Source organism: Gadus morhua, chromosome 21 (genome assembly GCF_902167405.1).
Source record: "Gadus morhua chromosome 21, gadMor3.0, whole genome shotgun sequence".
NCBI lineage: Eukaryota > Metazoa > Chordata > Actinopteri > Gadiformes > Gadidae > Gadus > Gadus morhua.
The window spans coordinates 5,316,834-5,336,833 of record NC_044068.1 but is presented as its reverse complement, the minus strand read 5'-3'; the positions used below and the strand labels follow the sequence as shown (position 1 = coordinate 5,336,833).

General features: G+C 47.1%; 1 protein-coding gene across 1 annotated transcript in view; it reads right to left on the bottom strand.

Moving 5' to 3' along the window:
• LOC115534435 (MAM domain-containing glycosylphosphatidylinositol anchor protein 2) overlaps positions 1-20,000 on the bottom strand; it is a gene marked incomplete in the record, with an annotated part of 161,336 nt that overhangs the window by 70,246 nt on the left and 71,090 nt on the right. The window contains 2 exon segments of the mRNA XM_030345420.1: positions 6,143-6,380; positions 7,002-7,085. Of these exon segments, the coding sequence (XP_030201280.1) occupies positions 6,143-6,380; positions 7,002-7,085 (322 nt within the window).

Sequence of the window (20,000 nt, the reverse complement as noted above, 5' to 3'; positions counted from 1 at the left end):
TACGCAAAATAAGTAGGAGAGGAGAGGTGCTCCTTCTTATCTCCTTACAAAACTGAAAACGACCACAATGGTACAATTATAATAGCATCGCCATTATTGATTCTGGGGACCCAAAACTTGTTCCATAGAGGCATGGCCTCTTTATGGTCCTACTACAACCTTTAGTTTTGAAAAATATATCTCTTTGTATTTATAAGGATATTTTATTTTAGCAACAATTTCGATAGCGTTGCCAATATTGACTATCCCCAAAAGGTTTTCCATATGCATGGGCTCTTTATGGTCTTACTGCAACCTTACGTTTTTAAATATATATTTCTACTTATTTTTTAACCCTGCGTTCACACCAAAAGATGCATTTGCTGCCTGAACGCGTTGACGCCGAAGTTTTGCGGCGCAGCAAATCAAGTTTTGCGGCGCCGCAAAAGTTTTGCGGCGCAGCAAAGGTTTTGACGCGCAGCAAAAGTTTTGCTGCGCCGCAGTTTTGCAGCGCGGGAAGATTCGCGGCACGGCAAGTTTTGCCCGCGGTGCTTCTGAATTCATTCACAACCATGGCCGACATTACGAGCATTGCAGGTTTACCTGTTGTGGAAGAGGTAGAGACGTCGGAATGCCCGTCGTTTATGGGTTCATAGGACCATTCGGAGCCTGGAAGGCTGGTGCTGCCTGGCGCCCAACTGGGTTTTGTTTGGGGTTGTTTTCTAGACCTTTAGCATACAGTTTAGTTTAACTGTAAACACAACTACACTACAGAATGCTGATTTGTGGGTTTTTTCGAGTTACTAAGTAAATGTAACGGTAGTGAACTCTAGGTCACTCCAAGGGAGTAACACTGATTGGCTGTTACGGCATGTCACTCAGTGGCAACGCCTCAGTGGCAACGCTGTTGAACGCAGATTGGCTGTCATCACGCGTTTGCTGCCGAAAAGTTGAAATATTTCAACTCGAGCAGCATTTGACGTGCCGCAAAATACGTGAACGCGCCCGCCGCCCGTGCCCGGCAGCGGGCACGCCGCGCTGCAAATCAGATTTTGACGCGCCGCAAATCAAATTTTGCTGCCGGTTTTCTCAGCAGCAAATGCTGCGGCAGCAAAGCAGCAACGCGTCTCTGCATTCACTTTGAATGGGATCGTGCCGCGCGTCAACTTTTTGCATCTTTTGGTGTGAACGCAGGGTAAGGAATTTCTTTTTGGCAAAAATGTCAACATAATTTTTTTTTAGCAACAATTTCAGTAGCGTCGCCATTATTGACTCTAGAGCCCCGAAACTTGTTCAATAGAGGCATGGCCTCTTTATGGCCCTACTACATCCTTTGTGATGGGGAGAGGGGACGGAGTGGGAAGATCCATTGGTTTGAGGCACAGACCTTTTTGATTGTTGTAGTATTTGTGTTATGTGATTTTACTGTATAGGGTGGTTGTTGATATAATATATTTGTTGTTAAATAAATGTAAATAATGGTTTTAAAGATTATACTTGTAATATGTTCAATCTCTCCATATTTCCTCTGCTCATTACTGTGCACAAATGTACTGTATGTATGTTGCCGGCAGACACATAGAAACCTCCCGGCAGGGTGCGCTTTGTGAGCGCAAAAAAAAATTTGCATCCTAGGGGAAACACTATATATACATAGATATAGATATATATGCGGTCCGGGAGATTGCACTACTCTGAACATCCTTTCTACCAGAGCAGTCAATTATGTGTCATTTTCCCTCTTCATGGAGCCTGCTAGTCTGGACACAGCTCTTCAGGATGTTAAAGTGAACGCAGAGAGGGCGATAATAGCAATCAGCCTCCTCTACCAGCCCAGGCTGGGAAACAGTCCTCATTAAACACTTTGTACATCTTTAGAGCAGCCGCGAGGGTATCTTGCTCATGGGGCGCTGGAATCTCTTTTCAAGTTAATTTGCTGTGAAATGTGCAGGTGAACCGTAGCCATAGCACACACGAGCACAAACTACACAAATACTAAAGTAGATCAAGGCTTCCAAAAAGGTGCAACATGCTGCCCCTACTTGTTGGGCTCTTTGAAATGATTAATTATTAATAACACAGTAATAACTTTATCCCTCCATGCTTAACCCTACAGTAGGTCATGAGTACCCACTCCACCCCGGTAGTGTAGTATGATTAAGGCCATCCACCATGACTCTTCTGATAAGGCTCATAGAACATGAGGCCCATCAGCACAGCCAATCAAACACAGGTTTTTAAAAACACAGGTCATTTTTTTATGACCACAAATGATACCAAACAGATCAACTCCAGATGAAAAGCGTTCTAGGTGTCCTGAAAAGCGCTATGTCAATGTGTCAAATTATTAATCAACAGTTAATGGATGTAAAGTAACAATTATTTCAATTTAAACAAAAATGTACGCAATGTTTATCGGAGCAGCTCCGTGCAGTGCGTTTTCATCTTTAATTTTGTATCAACTGAGCAATTAATCAATTTCTTTAATGCATTGACGTGTGTGAATGAGCAGTAAATCTGAGGATTTGTAAAACGGCTTTGTTTCAAAGCAGAGAGGGAGTTTGCGTCAGTGTGTGTGTGTGTGTGTGTGTGTGTGTGTGTGTGTGTGTGTGTGTGTGTGTGTGTGTGTGTGTTTGCTTGTGTGTACGTGTGTGTGTGCGCTTTTATGTGTGTGTCTGTGCGAGTGTGTGTGTGTGTGCATATTAGTGTATGTATGTCAGAGTGAGAACGTGGGTTTGCAGATGGAGGAGGAATTAGCACTAAAAGGATTTATCAGCCTCCTGGGAAGACACAGGTTACTGAGGTTCCCCACATACTGTACATATTCCTGCAATCCATGAGGAATGAGACCCACTCGCAAGGAGCTGGGCATCTCCCCCATTTCAGACCTCAACTTCTCCATAATGTGTGTCATGAATGACTAAAGGGTCCATGCACACTGTGCATGGACCCGTGTGTCGCGTAACACACATATTTTCATACTTTAGACGGTGGTCTCATAGTAGGGAAATGAGTGTGTTTTGTCTGCTGTCATAATACCAGTGATTACCACTGGTAGAAGTGGTAATCACTGGTATATGCTAGGCTTTTTTCCAACGAGGTTGCATTTCAGATGGAACCAGCATTTCTGCTCGCAATCCTTTATCAATCTTCTTCGCAAACAAATAGATAATCAAACTCTAATTCACACTCTCGTCGAGCGTGTTCGGATTATCACTGAGATTATGTTTTGCTCATTAGAGTTGTGTTGAAGAAGACACACGCATGCTTCAGCCAATAAGCATTCTGCCATCAGAGTGTTGCTCGTGGCAAACTCTGTTCGGTAAAACAACAAAGAAAAAGGCAGGATAATCGCCAGATTTTACAGGGAAGCCGAGCTCATCAAAAGTTTGAACCCCCCCCAGAACACAACACGAAACATTCCCCATTCCAAGCACCACACGGTGCCCAGAGGCTGAATCAGGATGATCCAGGGACGCGTGTAACACGGAGACGAGGCCGCGACACGGGGCCTCCTACCCCACGTCCCAGCGTGGAGCCCTGGACGACCTGCGCCCTCATCCCACTGAAGGCTCCCATTGAGGCCTCTAATTGCTGCTTGCTCCTTGTCCCGCCAGGAGAACATGGAGAGGAACAAAAGCAGGGCTTATGTCTAACCCCAACCCACCGACCACCAACCAATCAGGCTGCGAACGCGCCCAGCCAAAAATCCACAGGACCCCGTTGGCGTCGCCGTGCCAAAACCCCCTCGCCACTGATGTACAGGACTTTGAATCAGCGCATCGATCTGTCAGAGGGTAAGCCAGGCGCGGGCCATGTTGTAACGGGTGCCTTCTCGCAGGTAAAAGGCGCTTCTGAACACGTGTTTGGTCGGAGACAACCGGGCCGGAAAACAGGAAGACTGCTGAGAAGACGTTACAGGGGAGAGCATCAGAAGGATAATTCACCAGCACTCTCTCCTTATATTTGTTCTTAACGTTGTTACAATCACAAACGGAAGACGCTATATCTTTTGAAGCTTGGGGTAATCCTTTTGAAGCCCGTCTACTCGGTAGAAGATTGGAGGAATCTGACGGTTCATTCGGTTCAGATCCTCCTCCCTCTCTCGTCAGATTTGAATGCGTGTATGTCTTTTTTCTTATTTGGGGCTCATTTGTGTTTGTTTCTCGCCCTCACCTCCAGTCTCTCCTCTAAAAGGAAAGCTGCACCACTTACGGGATAATGAGGAAACAATCCGCCAGGCACGATTGATCCCCCTGCTTTTTAACAGAGGGATTATCAAAGGGATTATCTAATAATAAATACAGCTTTCACCGAGCCGTTTGAGGACCCAACCCAAGAGCGAGGCACGCTGCCTGGGCAAATAGAGCAGGAGTGCAAACAATCAAGGTATGCATTGCCAAAATAAACGTGATATATGTATGGTAAAAAACATCTAGTATGTTATATTGTAACATCAACACATTTGTAAAGTGTTACCAAGATTTATTTATAGAAATCCAGGTATTGAAGATCATATTTTTTAGTTTCATAGTATATAGTGCATGAATGCCAATAAGGAACCATGTCACACTCCTTATTGACCTCTTGTGAGAGCAGGTTGAGCAAGATGCCTGCTTCAAACCTGCTCTTTAATTATTGAACCAAAATCACTCAATCACACCAAAGGTGTGATTGAGACACCATAATTTACCCCCCCCATCAACACCATAATTTACCCCCTCCAAAAAAAATAACTGTCATAAATTTCCAACACTCAAGACTTTACCGGCACACAGAAGAGTTAATGATGCTGTCCATTTTGTGGTCTAGATTTAATAATGTTCTCTTCCCTGTTGGGAATGATGGGTTTCGACTTAATATAAAGTGACAGCAGAGTATTATCGCACACTAAGTGCTCATTGATTGGCCTAACACTCATCGACACAGTTTACCTGAACAATTACATCCAACATTCAATTCAAAAATTCCAATCCCAAAGAGACCAGGTGATAGAATACAACGAGATACAACATCTGAAATCTATTATTTTCAACCAGAACGGATTAAAAACATGAATAGCTATTGGTTTGGGCTAGGTGAATGAAGCACTCTAATCATTTTCTACATAACTAGTTACACAATGGAAGAAAAGGTTGTCCATTATTTTTAATTTAATACAACCGAACGGTTGTTTGAAAGTAAAACTTTTCCAATGGCATTTCAATTAATTCCTTTCTCGGTTCTGATAATTAGCCAAATATAATATTCATATTTCATATTCCTAACAACTAAAAGTTCTACCTCTCGTATAAAATATTACTTATATTACTCCAGGTAATCACCCCAAGTACAAATATCTGTACAATTTCTTAACTTGTTGAATCCACAACAAAAACAGCCCACACTTCCACATTAAAAGCAAAAAGAGGCTATGTTTTGTTCTGACCAAGGCTAATGCACCAACGCTAGCTGCTATCGCTACTTCTCCCCCTCAACTGTCAACTGGATGCTATTGTCACCAGTGCAGGATGACAGTCGATATTTAAGCGAGCCATTCACATGCCCAATGTTTCATATGCAAATGTTAGCCACGACGGCGGCCATATTAGATGGACGGGCATACACAGAATGGATGTTACGTGTCCGATTATTTTGACAGATGAGTTAAGGGTTTCGCTTCACGGGATCCACTCAACGTGAGGCCATTAACTTGTGTTGTAATATCATCAGATATATTTACGCGCAACTCTCAAATGAAGGGGCCACTTCAACTCCCAAGGCTGGAGTTGAGATGTTTTTTTCGAATTTCAAATCATGCTTTCATCGGAGGCGGGGCATCATGAAAACCCGTAGTGGCGGTGGTGGAAGTACTTCAGAAACTGAAGCCTCCGGAATATTCCGATCACATTTTGGTGAGCTCATATGTATGGCCGTGGTAAAACGGCCACGTTATGCATGGAAGTGCAAACCAGGAAAAAACAATAAGCACCGCGTAGGAATTTGATTACTTCTGTGTGTGTGTGTGAGAACATCAAACATATTCAGCCAAGGGAGTCTCCGGGTGAGTGTGTGTGTGTTTCAGCGACACGAGGGGACGGCGGGTGCGGGGGGTAGCGAAGGGGGCGGAGTTTCGAAGAGGAGGGGGGGGGGGGGGGGGGGGGGGGGGGTCTGTGAGACTCACCAGTAGTGGAGGAGATGTTGACGTCGATGCTGATCTCGGGGATGCCGCCGCCCCGCAGTGCCGCCATGCAGGTGTAGGTGCCGAAGTCGGTGAACTTGAGGTCGATGATGTCCAGGTTGGTGGTCCCGGGGGAGATGTCGGGGTCCGTCTGCGTGATGACCATGCGCTCCGAGCTGCGCAGGGCGCGGCCGTTCTTCAGCCAGCTGAACATCAGCTCCTCCGGGGGCGTGGCCTCCACCTGGGGGGCGCGCGGTGGGGGTGGGGGGAGGACGCGTGTGTGTGTGTGTGTGTGTGTGGGTGTATGTGTGTGTGTATGTGTGTGTGTATGTGTGTGTGCGTGTGGGGGGGGGGGGGGTGTTTGTGTTATGCATGTGCGTGTGATTTTGTGTGTGTTCACGTTATGCATGTGTGTGCGATTGTGTGTGTGTGTGTATGTGTGTGTGTGTGTATTTGCGCGCATGTGTGTGTGTGTGTTTGCGTATGGGTGTGCGTGTGTGTGTATTGCAAACAAGATGATACGAGTAGAATAAGATGTTGTTGTTTTTTAGCAATGATTCGTCATGAGGAGGTATTTGTTTCTGTCATTGCCGGTCAGACCGTGCATGAGTCACAGACGTGATGATTTGTTGATGAAGGGCTATTAAGAGGGTGTGTGTGGGTGTTTGTGCTTGAATACCTGTGTGTGCATGGGCACGTGTTTGTGTGTGTGTTTGAATGAGTGCGTTTGTGTATAGTGTGTGTGTGTAGGCATGTGTGTGTATGTCTGTGTGTGTATGTCTGTGTGTGTATGTCTGTGTGTGTATGCTTGTGTGTGTGTAAGTGATGAGTCACCGTATCCCCAGGGCTGCTTCCACCGTACCTGACACGATATCTTGACCTCGCGTCCGATCTGGATGTTGTCATCGTTGTGGTAGGGGTCGGGCGTGATCCAGAAACGCCCTTTCTTTAACGCTGCAACACAGAGGCAACACAACACATGCTGATCAGACACACACAAACACACACACACACAAACAATATGCTAATACCAACAAGGAACAGGAAATAAGGTCACGGGTTCGCGCTGTCCGTTCAAAACGGCCAGCAGTGAAGCCGTCTGCGTCCCAGTACTGCATCCAAAGCAGCATCACAACCACAGTCTGGGAAGCAGACCTACTGTCCTCATGTGAGGCGTTTGGAGAGTTTGAATGTGTGTGAGTGTGTGCAAGTGCGTGTGTGTTTGAATGCAAGTGTGTGTGTGTGTGTGTGTGTGTGTGTGTGTGTGCATAAATGCGTGTGTGCGTATGCAAGTGTATGTGTGTGTGTGTGTGTGCGTTTAAAGGCGTGTGTGCGTATGCAAGTGTGTGTGTGTATGTTTGCACACACACATTGGAGAAAATCAGCAAATTTGAAGCACAAACTGCATCCTCTGCTTAACGCATCGCGGCGTGAGAAGGACAGCGCAGGTGCATGCTGGGTAAGAAGGGGGAGGAGGCGGATCCTAGCATTATTAAAATGAGTATAGTTGGAGGAAGATGAAGCTGGGGGAGAAAGTTAATCCCCAAGGGGGAGGGGTTTGTTAACGGAAAACTTTGGTTAACAATAACTGCTGATCGGGTTTTCTCGAAAACGCGGCACGCATATCAAGAAAATCTATAGACATTCACACTCACACACGTAGATACACGACTACACAAACACACAGACACGCACACACACACGCACTCAGAATGTCTCACACAAATGGATACACAACAACACACAAACACAGACTCGCAAGCACACATGCACGCAGAAAGTCTCACAGACATAGGTACATAACAACGCACGCAAACATGCACGGACATAAGCACGGGTGCACACAGAAAGTCTCACACAAACATTGTCTATCTCAGGCGAACCGTTAAAAAATGGAGAAGTAGCTTACAAAATATCCATCACTGCTAATCTAATTTGCTCTGCAAACTCTATTTGCGAGGCTCGGCCTGTCTCGGAATGTGAAAATCCGATTCCTTTATGACGCCGGCTGCTGCGATGGCTCTGAATCAGGCGCCTATTCTGCGATTCACTCCTGCCTCAGCACAATAAAATAAATAAAGAAATAAAGAAACTACACAATAATTCACAAAAACACACACAAAATAAAACAGACGGCGCCACGCAAATCTGTTCATCTGAGCGTTCCCGAGTGACATTATCGTGTTGGGTTTGGCCGAGAGATAATGGCAAACAAAAAACAGCACGTCAGATTCAGACACGGGGAATTGAACGCGCGAAGGAAGAAGAACAGGAAGAAGGGAGGGGAAGTCAAAGACGTTCTCGACGGTGCTTGGATACCGCCGAGGACTGACTCCCGCCTCCGAACAATGAACCCTTGAACCCAGTGAACCCTTGGCCTGTCGTTTTGAAATCCACAGCGTTGATCGCAGCCAGAGGAGACAGGATCCAGCCCGGAGAGAACGTTGGCTTTCCTTTGGTCTTGTTCAGATTTTTTTCTGGCACACCGATGTGTGCAAATACATTTTGTCTTGCAATGTACACATGTCGAAAGCCTGTTTTTATCCCTGCTTGACTCAGTCCATGTGCGGGATACCCACACTGTAGTTCAGGTCGGTCAAAGAGTTGTTGACCTGCTTTTGAGGGTTGTGTAGCTAGCGGGATACAAATCTCAAACAGCGGTTTGAATTCATTGAGGACATTTTGAAATTGTTTACGAACGGGTGTTGAAACATTCGCCAGTAGTATTGAACTATTGTCCAAATGATGGCTCAATGCTGCTGCTTCTCTCAATGATGCATGACTGAATGTAACGATATGTCCAGGCCCGCCGCTCCCTATATGCAGAGTGCTTAGGGCACCAAGTACCTGAGGGGGCGCCAAAAATTAAGGTTTGTAAAAAATAAATAAATACATTATTGAATTAAAAAATTATGTAAATTAGTTATGAAGAGGCCCACCGTTGTTTGTTCTTAATTGTATAACCTATCACTCAATTTCGGCAAATTAGATGTTTTTACCTAATACATAAAAAGGGGGCTCCCCCCCCCGCTCACATAGGGAACCGAAACGGCCAGCAGCGGCCCTGGATATGTCTCAATCCAAATATCGGCCAGAATACATGTCAAGATCAAATATAATGTATTCGAAAGTATTCTTCTATTTGAGTATTCTTCTATGATTTACTTGACCGTTCCTCGTTGACTCGTTTTCAAACTGATAACTCGAATCGTCGAACGCTCCACACCGAGTTCTCAATGCGTGTGAACCCAAGCCTGCCGCCGTTCCCTACGGTCTGTTTACCGCCGTTTGACGTTCCATTCGCTCATCCGCTGTCAATCACGTCGTGGGCGTGTCACTCAAAGGAAGCATGAGTCCCGTTAATTGTTTTTTACATTTCACAGCAACACTACAATTAGTTTGTTCCAACTCGAATAATTAGAACCGGGAACGGGCCAACGCCGATAGATAGACAAGATCTACACGAGGAAGAAGAGTCGGGATCTTTAATTTCGATCTCTCCTTTTTTCCGATTTCTTTCTATCCTTTGTGCGTGTGGCGGTGTGGCGTGAAGCGGGAGAGATGTCCCTGGAGAGGGGGGGGACACAGACGTTTCCTCTCCAGACTGTCTGGGAGGGCTTTGGTGTGTCAGCACTTTCTGGAAGAGCGGGGGAGACATCTGGAAAGGAGACGGTCTTCTTATCTAATCGCAGCAGTCGCACACACACACAAACACACACAGAAAAAAACACAAACGCCCGGGTGTGTTTGTGTGTCTCTGTTTATGTGAGTGTGGCTCTGAGTGTACATAAGCTTGTGTTTGTGTGTTTGTGTTTGCACGTTTGTGAGTGTGTGGCTGTGGATGTGACTAGGTTTCTTCATACGATAGAAAAACGTCTGTTTGATGGAGTGCCTCTCTGTCCTTCTGAAATACCGTCGCCAAAATCCTGTAATCCCTTAACAATACACTCAGGGGTCCTAAGCATGCATGAATCCCAAACCATTGCCACTGCAAACCTCTGAAAATGGTTGCACCTTGAATGATGTGGCGTTTTTAACAAAACAACCATTGTATGACTGATCGGATAACGACGGTAATTCAATGATTCCTTGTGTGTAATCGTCTTTTCCCCATTCCTATGTATACCCCGTGGAACCCTTTCCTGGTCTCTCGAGCTAAAAGGCCCGACCCATGCACATACCTCTCCATGTTTATATCTGTAAAATACCTCTGTATTTTTATATTCTACATGTGTATGCACTGGGAAGGAGATGCTTTTAATCTCATTGTACTGTATAGTCACAATAAAAGGCATTCATTCAGTCTTTTGACCTTCTCTGCTTTTTTAGCAAACAGGGAAACAGGCACATTAGGTTAAATTATAATTAACAAATAGATGCAAGACATAGTGGGGTAGAACTTCTACTTTATCTTTCTAAAGCCAAATAGCAGTGTAAGACTGGACCGAAAAATTTAACAATTGATTATCGTATTGTCCTTCATAAACTTTGCGCATCATGAAATATATATACATATGTGTATATATATATATATATATATATATATATATATATTGAATGTATCAAGGCTGAAGTGCAACCCTAGTAAGAATGATTAATGCCTAAAGACATCCAAACCCCGGCTTGCAGCGTGCGTTAATCTCCAGGCATTAGGATGAATAACAGGCATTAGGACAAAGCCATGAATCATGTTGTAAAATACAAAGATGAGCAAAGACAACGGCACAGTGAGGACTACCTCTTGGCGTATGACTTGCCGTCTGACTTCACCAGCCATGCTTAATGTGCTCGAACCATTCCCCGGATTATAGATCCACCCTCCTGGGTGATTATTTACACACACAGATTTGATCGCAAAATCAATTCCAATTTTACCTTCTGAGAGTTTTCATATATTGTGCGTTGACAAAACAATGTCAGTGTTAGCCGCGGCATATTTTATTATTTTCATTAAGGATAATCAATGTTTCAATTATTTTCTGAATATATTTGCTTGATGCTAATCAACTTAACTCACGCTAACCAATTTAGAATAGTCTAAAATAGTCCTTTTTTTTTAAGGGTTTCTCTTTTCACGATTTTTGTCTTAGCGGAGTAAGTTTAGGTAAATCACGAAAACAAGAAGCATCAATCTAACATAACATTGTACGATTTTATTCCTCGCCAAGACCAAAAAATCATATTTTTTTTTTTTTAAGAATAATACCTCATAATACTTAACAAAGAAACAAGCCATCAAACCCAAATTAGTTTTCATTCCCAGTGGCAGTCAACTCAACTCCTGTCCCACGAACCCCACCCAACTGTCAGCCCCCCCTCCCCTCTCGACGGCCACGTTAGGCCCTTGCCAACAGGTCTGCGGTGAGAGTGCCAAACCAAATCTACACCATTAGCCGCTAGACAGTGGGAAGCATTACCCGATTGCTTCTGCGAGTCAATACTTTCCCAGTCTCCTGCTGCTCTGACAGCCGCTCTGTAGTGTCCCGTTCTTCAGCGAGGGAGAGAGAGAGAGAGAGAGAGAGAGAGAGAGAGAGAGAGAGAGAGAGAGAGAGAGAGAGAGAGAGAGAGAGAGAGAGAGAGAGAGACGGAGAGACGGAGAGACGGAGAGACGGAGAGACAGAGAGACAGAGAGGGGGACAGAGAGAGACAGAGCAAGAGAGAGAGAGAGAGAGAGAGAGAGACATTCATCTCTGCATATGTCTACTCATGCATATTTCAAAACCATTTTTCTTCCTTTTTTTCCCTAACTCCTGCTGTCTCCCCACACCGGAGCTCTCCTGTCGTTTTTTTTTTATAATCCGGCTATAAATTGTGAAAAAGAGCCAGTATTGCTGTAAATCGACGGTATTTTGTGTACAGGAAAGATAAGTGGCCGTTGGCTTTCTTGGGGTGTAGTCAGAGTAGCTGGACAGCTCCGGTGGAAAAGAAACGGACAAAACACTCTGGGAAATATCTTCTGCATGAGGAGGAGTGGAACACTAGATCGGCACCGGAAACTACTCCTGATCCCGGGTAAAAAGGAGTTACACACTCAACAGGGTGCTGCTGTGGCTCACACGTCTCACGCACACACAAAATCACGGAATAGGTCAAACGGACATTCCTACGGGTTTCCGATTGCTCGTGGCGTTTCCCGATCGCTCATGAAGTAGACTGCACCCCAAACACACACAAGTATCTCACAAACTGTAGCGTCCACCATCAATCACGCTACTCTGAGTGTGTGTGTGTGTGTGTGTGTGTGTGTGTGTGTGTGCACGTGAATGCATGTGTTTGTCTGCGATGGTCTAAACAAAATGCAGGAACGTTTACATCAAACCCCTGCTACGGATGCATGCCTGTTCGTTAGCATGAGCTCGAGCATAGCCAAGGAAGGAGAAGGTCAAACAGCGAAACTACAACTGCGACGGTTTCTGAAAGGCTGTGCCAGTGTGAGGAGTACAGAGGCACCGAACAGGTGTCAACCGTCAAAGAAACACACTCCTTTTGAATTATCGATGCAGGCCTTTGGAAGGCAAAAGCTCCTCATCACCCCTGTCATTGACCCTGGAGATCTCCGTGGTTGCGAGCCAAGACAGGATGCTTATGTACAAGGCAACACCTAAGCATCCACAACAGCAACACACTGGGAAATCACCTCACAGAGAGCCTCCTCTCCTAACGATATTAGTAGTGGGATGGAACCAAGGCTTTCGCTCCAATAAGAGCATATGCATCTCGCCTTCCCTCTTAAGGAGGCTGTGAAACCAAAAAAAAAGACACTTAATTCTATTATTATGCTTTTTGAGGTAATTCAAAGTTCAGAAGCGATTATGGCTTGTATATGGTGGGCGCACTCCGATCATCTCTAAACACATTACAGTTTCCGTGCGTGCGCCTGGTTCCGGCATTATTCTATTATGAATATTATTCATGTTATTATGATATATTTTCCAGGGAACCTGGGAATGTACGTGACTCGCCACACTCTGCATTAATAGCCTCGCCGCCGGAGATAAAGGGTAACTACAACATGAAAAGAACAGATAACCACACAGAGACATGAGTCTCCCAATCCCTAGGGCCCTACTGCTGCAATAATAAAGAGAACGGGAGAGAGAGAGAGAGAGAGAGAGAGAGAGAGAGAGAGAGAGAGAGAGAGAGAGAGAAACTTTACTGTGACCGTCCATGTTCAGAGGAGAGAGAGGGGTAAAGACATGTCATTATACGGCCTAGTCCACAGAAATGGTGTGACCAGCCAAACTCCTCATTATGAAATCATACAGTGTATTACATTGTCTTTTCAGACATTTACATATTTTACACGATTATTTTGTATGTTATGCAATTAACTTTTTACTTTGAGCGCTTTCGCAATGGAAATGTATGTTTTACAAGCCAGTAAAGCCCTTTGAATCTTAGAGAGAGAGAGAGAGAGAGAGAGAGAGAGAGAGAGAGAGAGAGAGAGAGAGAGAGAGAGAGAGAGAGAGAGAGAGAGAGAGAGAGAGAGAGAGAGAGAGAGAGAGCGACAGAGAGAGAGGGCGAGTGAGAGCGAGACCTCCACCTTGCCTGTGCCGACGTGGTCGTGAGCGTGTGTGTGTCCAGGCATGAGCACCACTGGGCTCTCTGCGGTGTGTGTCTGGCAGCTCGCAGCGCCCCCATCAGCGCCGGGCTGAGCCCCGTCTGCCCGCCCGGGGCAGGGGGTGAGTGGCCCAGCCTCCGGGCCGCACACCTCCAGCCCCCGGCCTGCTGCCGGAGGTCACACCCAACAGGAGCCCCGCGGGACGAGAGGGGTGGGGAGGGCAAGGTGCACGGCCGCACCGCAGCTCACCGCATAACACCACGCAACACCACACCACCCGTACCGCACAACACCACACCACCCGCACCGCACAACACCACACCACCCGTACCACACAACACCACACAACACCACACCACACCACCCGTACCCCACAACACTACACCACCCGCACCACACAACACTACACCACCCGTACCACACAACACCACGCAACACCACACCACCCGCACCACACAACACTACACCACCCGTACCACACAACACTACACCACCCATACCACACAACACTACACCACCCGCACCACACAACACTACACCACCCGCACCACACTACACCACCCGCACCACACAACACTACACCACCCGCACCACACAACACTACACCACCCGTACCACACAACACCACGCAACACCACACCACCCGCACCACACAACACTACACCACCCATACCACACAACACTACACCACCCATACCACACAACACTACACCACCCGTACCACACAACACTACACCACCCACACCACACAACACTACACCACCCGTACCACACAACACTACACCACCCGTACCACACAACACTACACCACCCGTACCACACAACACCACGCAACACCACACCACCCGTACCACACAACACTACACCACCCGCACCACACAACACTACACCACCCGCACCACACAACACTACACCACCCGTACCACACAACACTACACCACCCGTACCACACAACACCACACAACACTACACCACCCGTACCACGCAACACTACACCACCCGCACCACACAACACTACACCACCCATACCACACAACACTACACCACCCGCACCACACAACACTACACCACCCGCACCACACAACACTACACCACCCGTACCACACAACACTACACCACCCGCACCACACAACACTACACCACCCGTACCACACAACACCACGCAACACCACACCACCCGCACCACACAACACTACACCACCCGCACCACACAACACTACACCACCCGTACCACACAACACTACACCACCCGCACCACACAACACTACACCACCCGTACCCCACAACACTACACCACCCGCACCACACAAAACTACACCACCCGCACCACACAACACTACACCACCCGCACCACACAACACTACACCACCCGCACCACACAACACTACACCACCCATCTGTAAATACATATACATATATCTATATAAATGCATACATATACACAAAAAGCCTCATTTTAATTGGTTCGAATCCTCTCTTGTTATCTCGTATTTTTGCCAGATCGTTCTCGAAAAGAGAATCCAAATGTCAACGTCTTATCGCCCTCTTTGAATAAGAATATAAAAAATGCAAAAATACAATAACTAATTTTGTATTTATTGATTGCTCCGCTTCCTCTACCTCTGGCCTCCGATTGTCAAAAGGGGGCCTGCTGTTTATGTTTTAGTTTTAATTGTGCTCGCTAGGGCACTCGCTAACCTTCGTGCTTTTAAAAGGTGCGATGCAAAACAAGCTAGCTTTCATTATTATTATTATTCACAATACTGGCTCATCACGCCATTAGCAGCCCACCTATCTCGGAAATAACTGAACACACGGACTCATGCATGAACAAACAAACACACACACACACACGGATGCACACACACACACACACACACACACACACACACACACACACACACACACACACACACACACACACACACACACACACACACACACACACACACACACACACACACACACAGGCGAACTGGTGTACTCTCACACCATCCTTCTTCACATTAGCAGCTTTGCTTCATGCGAGCACCAACACCATTAGAGTCTCACCTTCTTCCATCACACATGTCCGGCGCCTCGGGGCGAGTCAGAGAGTGGGACGGTGGCGCAATACCCAGTACACACACACACACACACACACACACACACACACACACACACACACACACACACACACACACACACACACACACACACACACACACACACACACACACACACACACTTTCCCCCCCAGTACTCCCATGAATACCGACAGGGTCATGCATCATGGATCTTCAGGTTCACAGAGGCTTGCCAGGAGAACACACGATGCATGTTCGGAATTACAAAAGACAAGAATAACGAATTTTACAGATAAAGGAGTGAGTTTGAGTGAACACGAGGACATACACACACACACAAAACTGCACGGACACCAGGGGCATTAACACGGGACTCACAGACACACAACCACACACACACACACACACACACACACACACACACACACACACACACACACAAACACATACACACCAGCCAATTCTCTCCCGGCATCCATTAGGCTTGGCATTTATAAATGAAAATATATTCCACACTCCACCACAATTTATTCACCCGCAAATACGATAAGGGTCATCTGCATGACGCTTTGCATGCAGGCGGGCAGATCCACCAAGAGGTATGTCATGAGCCAGTATTTTTCTGTGTTTTTCCCAGCTTTAATCGTCTAAATATAAATGGCGGGGATTTCGTACTGAAACCAATCTCATTCTGAAACCAATTAGACTCAAAGTGCCCGCAGTGCGCTACACTGTGTGTAGGCAGTCGGTTGCTTGTGAGCATGCATGAGTGTGTTAGCGCGTGTGTGTGTGTGTATTATGTCTACGTGTGAATGCGTGCGTAAGTGTGTGCGCATGTGTGCGCACACACACTTACGCACGTGTTTGTTTATGCATACGTGTGGATGCGTTCGTAAGTGTGTATGTGCATGCGTGCGTGCGAGTGTGTTTATGTCTCAGTGTGCATGCGTGCGTGGGTAGTGCTGGCGTGCGTGCGGGTGCGTTTGGAAGCCGTTGTGTGTGTAATGTTTGCCCGGCTGGAATGGCAGATGTCTCATTTGTCAAAACCTTGTACCTAAAATTGTACCGCAAAACTCCTGGAGGAGTTTTGTAGAGGAAACTGATGATTGATTTCTGAATCTTTGATGGAGGCAGAAACACTTTCCCCCCTCTCCACATCACAAAGAGAGGAAATGCAGCGCTTCAGGGAAACATGAACACAAACCGGGGCCCTTTGTGAACGGGCTATTTAAAGGAAAGGGCCCGTCCTATCATTCGATTGCATCAACCCTGGGCTCATTTTGCCAATTTTTACCAGGCAAGGATTTCAGAATGTGGGTCTCTGTATGGGGGTGTGTGTGTGTGTGTGTGTGTGTTTGTAAACTTTACGAAAAAAAAGAATCAGTGTGCATTCTATAGTCTCTATGTTTATGCCGTATGTGTTGTGTTGCCATGTCCGTTGATTCATCAGCGTTTTTTTCAACACTGGGAGGGACCCGAGTGTAATCAAAATAAACATCATCAGCTGGGCCAACACCTTCAAAAAGTGGCTTTTTCGTTCGCGAAATCAGGCATTTTTGTGACTCGGAGCTGTTGACCAGCTTCGGGGAAAGTAGGTTGTGTGGAAGAGACGTAATCCATGGAGAGAATGACGTCAACGCAGCGAAGTGATGCAGAAAGCCGGTTAGGCTAACTGAGGAGAGAGAGGAGAGATGGGGGGAGGGAGGGGAGGGAGGGGAGGGCGCGCTGGAAGGCTTGCTGGCTGGTGGAGGACGGCCTGGGCCAGTGAAGCTACCATCTGCTGGGGTTGAACATGTGCCGATTCGAACACGCACACACACAATCCCTGCTGGCAACCACGGCCTTGGAGGTACTGGGTGTGTGTGTTGGGGTGGGGGTGGGGGGGTTGCCTTTGGTGGCTGGGGGAGGGGGACGACAAACAGTCACATCCTCTTTTAAATGACTAATGGTAATGTCTGTGAGTGTGTGTCTGTGTGTGTGTTTGTGTGTGCATGACCGAGAGTGTGTGTGTGTAAGGGTTTGTCTTTGGTTGCATGCTCTTGTGTGTGTGTGTGTGTGTGTGTGTGTGTGTGTGTGTGTGTGTGTGTGTGTGTATGTGTGTGTGCTCTTGCATGTGTGTTTGTATACATTAGTGTTTCATGGAATCAATGATCGTGTGTGTGTGTGTGTACGATCGTTGGTATGCGTGTGTGAGCGTGTGTGTGTGTATGTGTGTGTGCTCTTGCATGTGTGTTTGTGTGTATGATCGTATGTGTGTGCAAGATCGTGTGTGTGTGTGTTTGTGTATGAGTGATCGTTTCTGTGTATATGATCATGTGTGTGTGTGTGTATGCGCATGTGTTCACGCGCATGTGTGTGCGTCCGCCAGACAGAGACACAGGAGAGGTGGGAGCCCTTGTTGACTTTTGCTGGCGGATCTTCAAAGCCCACCCGGCGGAGATGACCTTCACGCCTAGCCAGTCACCGTCCGCCCCGCAATCTGCAGCCGTTGTCGGAATGGAAAAGCCATTCCTCAGTTCTAACAGTCGTTTCGAGACGGAACTGCCTCCAATTGTGCTGCCTCCGGTTCACGTGTCCGAGTGTGTTGACCGACAAGCTTTGTTTTGCGGTCGCTGCCCCCGTTACAGCGTTTTCCCCGCCGATCCCGGCTGGCTGAGACCTCTGTGTGTGGGTGTTTGTTGCCGAGGTGGCAACAGTACAGCAAAGTTTCTCCTCACTTCACGACTCGTGCTGCCTCCGCTGCTACCTCTGCTTAGATTGGAATAGAGAAATGGTTCTGTCGTGTCGTGCGGGACGATTAGAACGGGAAGAAATGTTCAAGGGGCGGCATGTGTCTCAGGAGGTTGAGCGGGTCGGCGGGGTCACCGCGAAGATTGCTAGTTTAATCCCCAGCTCCTCCTGGTCGAGTGTCGAGGTGTCCCTGAGCTAGACGCCTCACCCTGACTGCTCCCGACGAGCTGGCTGTTGGATTGCATGGTTGACACCGCCGTCAGTATGTGAACGTTAGGCCTAATGGTACAGCGCTTTGAGGTCCATTTAAACCTGCACCATGTCGGTGGTTCCCATTAGCAGCCTCTACTGGCTGGACTTGCAGCTTCAGTTAAAGCCGTCTTACTGCTTCCCATAGCTTGAGTCAAACGACTCACAGAGAAACATGTGGAGGGTGGATCGCCTCACGGATGGCCGGGTGGGATCAGTGAGAAACTTTCTAGGTCTCGCATGTTTACGGCATGAATAGCTGCGATGGAAAAGTCACACAGTGCAGGTTTAGAGAACGATGTCACGGGTAGGCTGGGAGGGGGAGGGGGTGCGGGGGGGGGGGGGGGGGGGATGTGGGGGGGATGCAGGGGGCGGGGCTACCACAATGGTTCTGACACATGCTCCTGTTGTCCTCGCCGCCGCCACCGGCGGCAGGTGTACGTGAACGGGCGAGAACAATAGTAGCTTCTGTCGTTTCCCGATGAATGGGGCTGCGTTGCCATGGGAACGTCGTCCCGGAGATGGCAGCGGCGGCGTCGCAGCCAGTGATGTATCGTGTGGTTTTAGTCTCACGGTTTCGGGGGGGACTTTATAATGATGACGGATGCCGATGCTGCAGAGTGCCACTGCAAACACATTTCAGGAGAGGAGGACTTCATTTGGGGGGTCGGTGATTCTTTAGGGGAAGGGAAGGGGGGGACAGCGTGGGCAGACTGTCACTTCCTGCCATGGCAGGAAGTTGAGACTGGCGGCCGTTCAGCGTGTGTTCAGAGAGGGTTTCCGTTGTTTTTCTATCACAAGGGGCTTGTGTCAATGTTGTTGTTTTTTTTTCTTACAAAAGCTGTGAACGTTGAAGACTGTTCTGTTCGACAAGGATGCAGGAGACACAAGAGGAGGTGAGGCACGCAGAGAGAACATTTTGTGATGCTCCGAAACGCCAAAAACCGACTCGGTTTGTCTGTTGTGCTGTACGTATCTCCCGGCGTGAACGAAGGGTAGATGTTAATATGAAACAATGCGTGCAATTATTTGTGTATTCATCAGAAAGGTAATCCACTTGAGCCTTGCGCTGTGTTTCTATGAATACTCTTGTTGTTTTTTATGCATAGACAAAGAAACATGCCTAGTTAAGTTTTAATTGGGGAAGCATCACTATGGACAAACAATGCATGGTAAAACTCATATTAACAATAACACGCACACACACACACAGACATACACTTAAGCGTACGTGCACTCATACACACACACACCA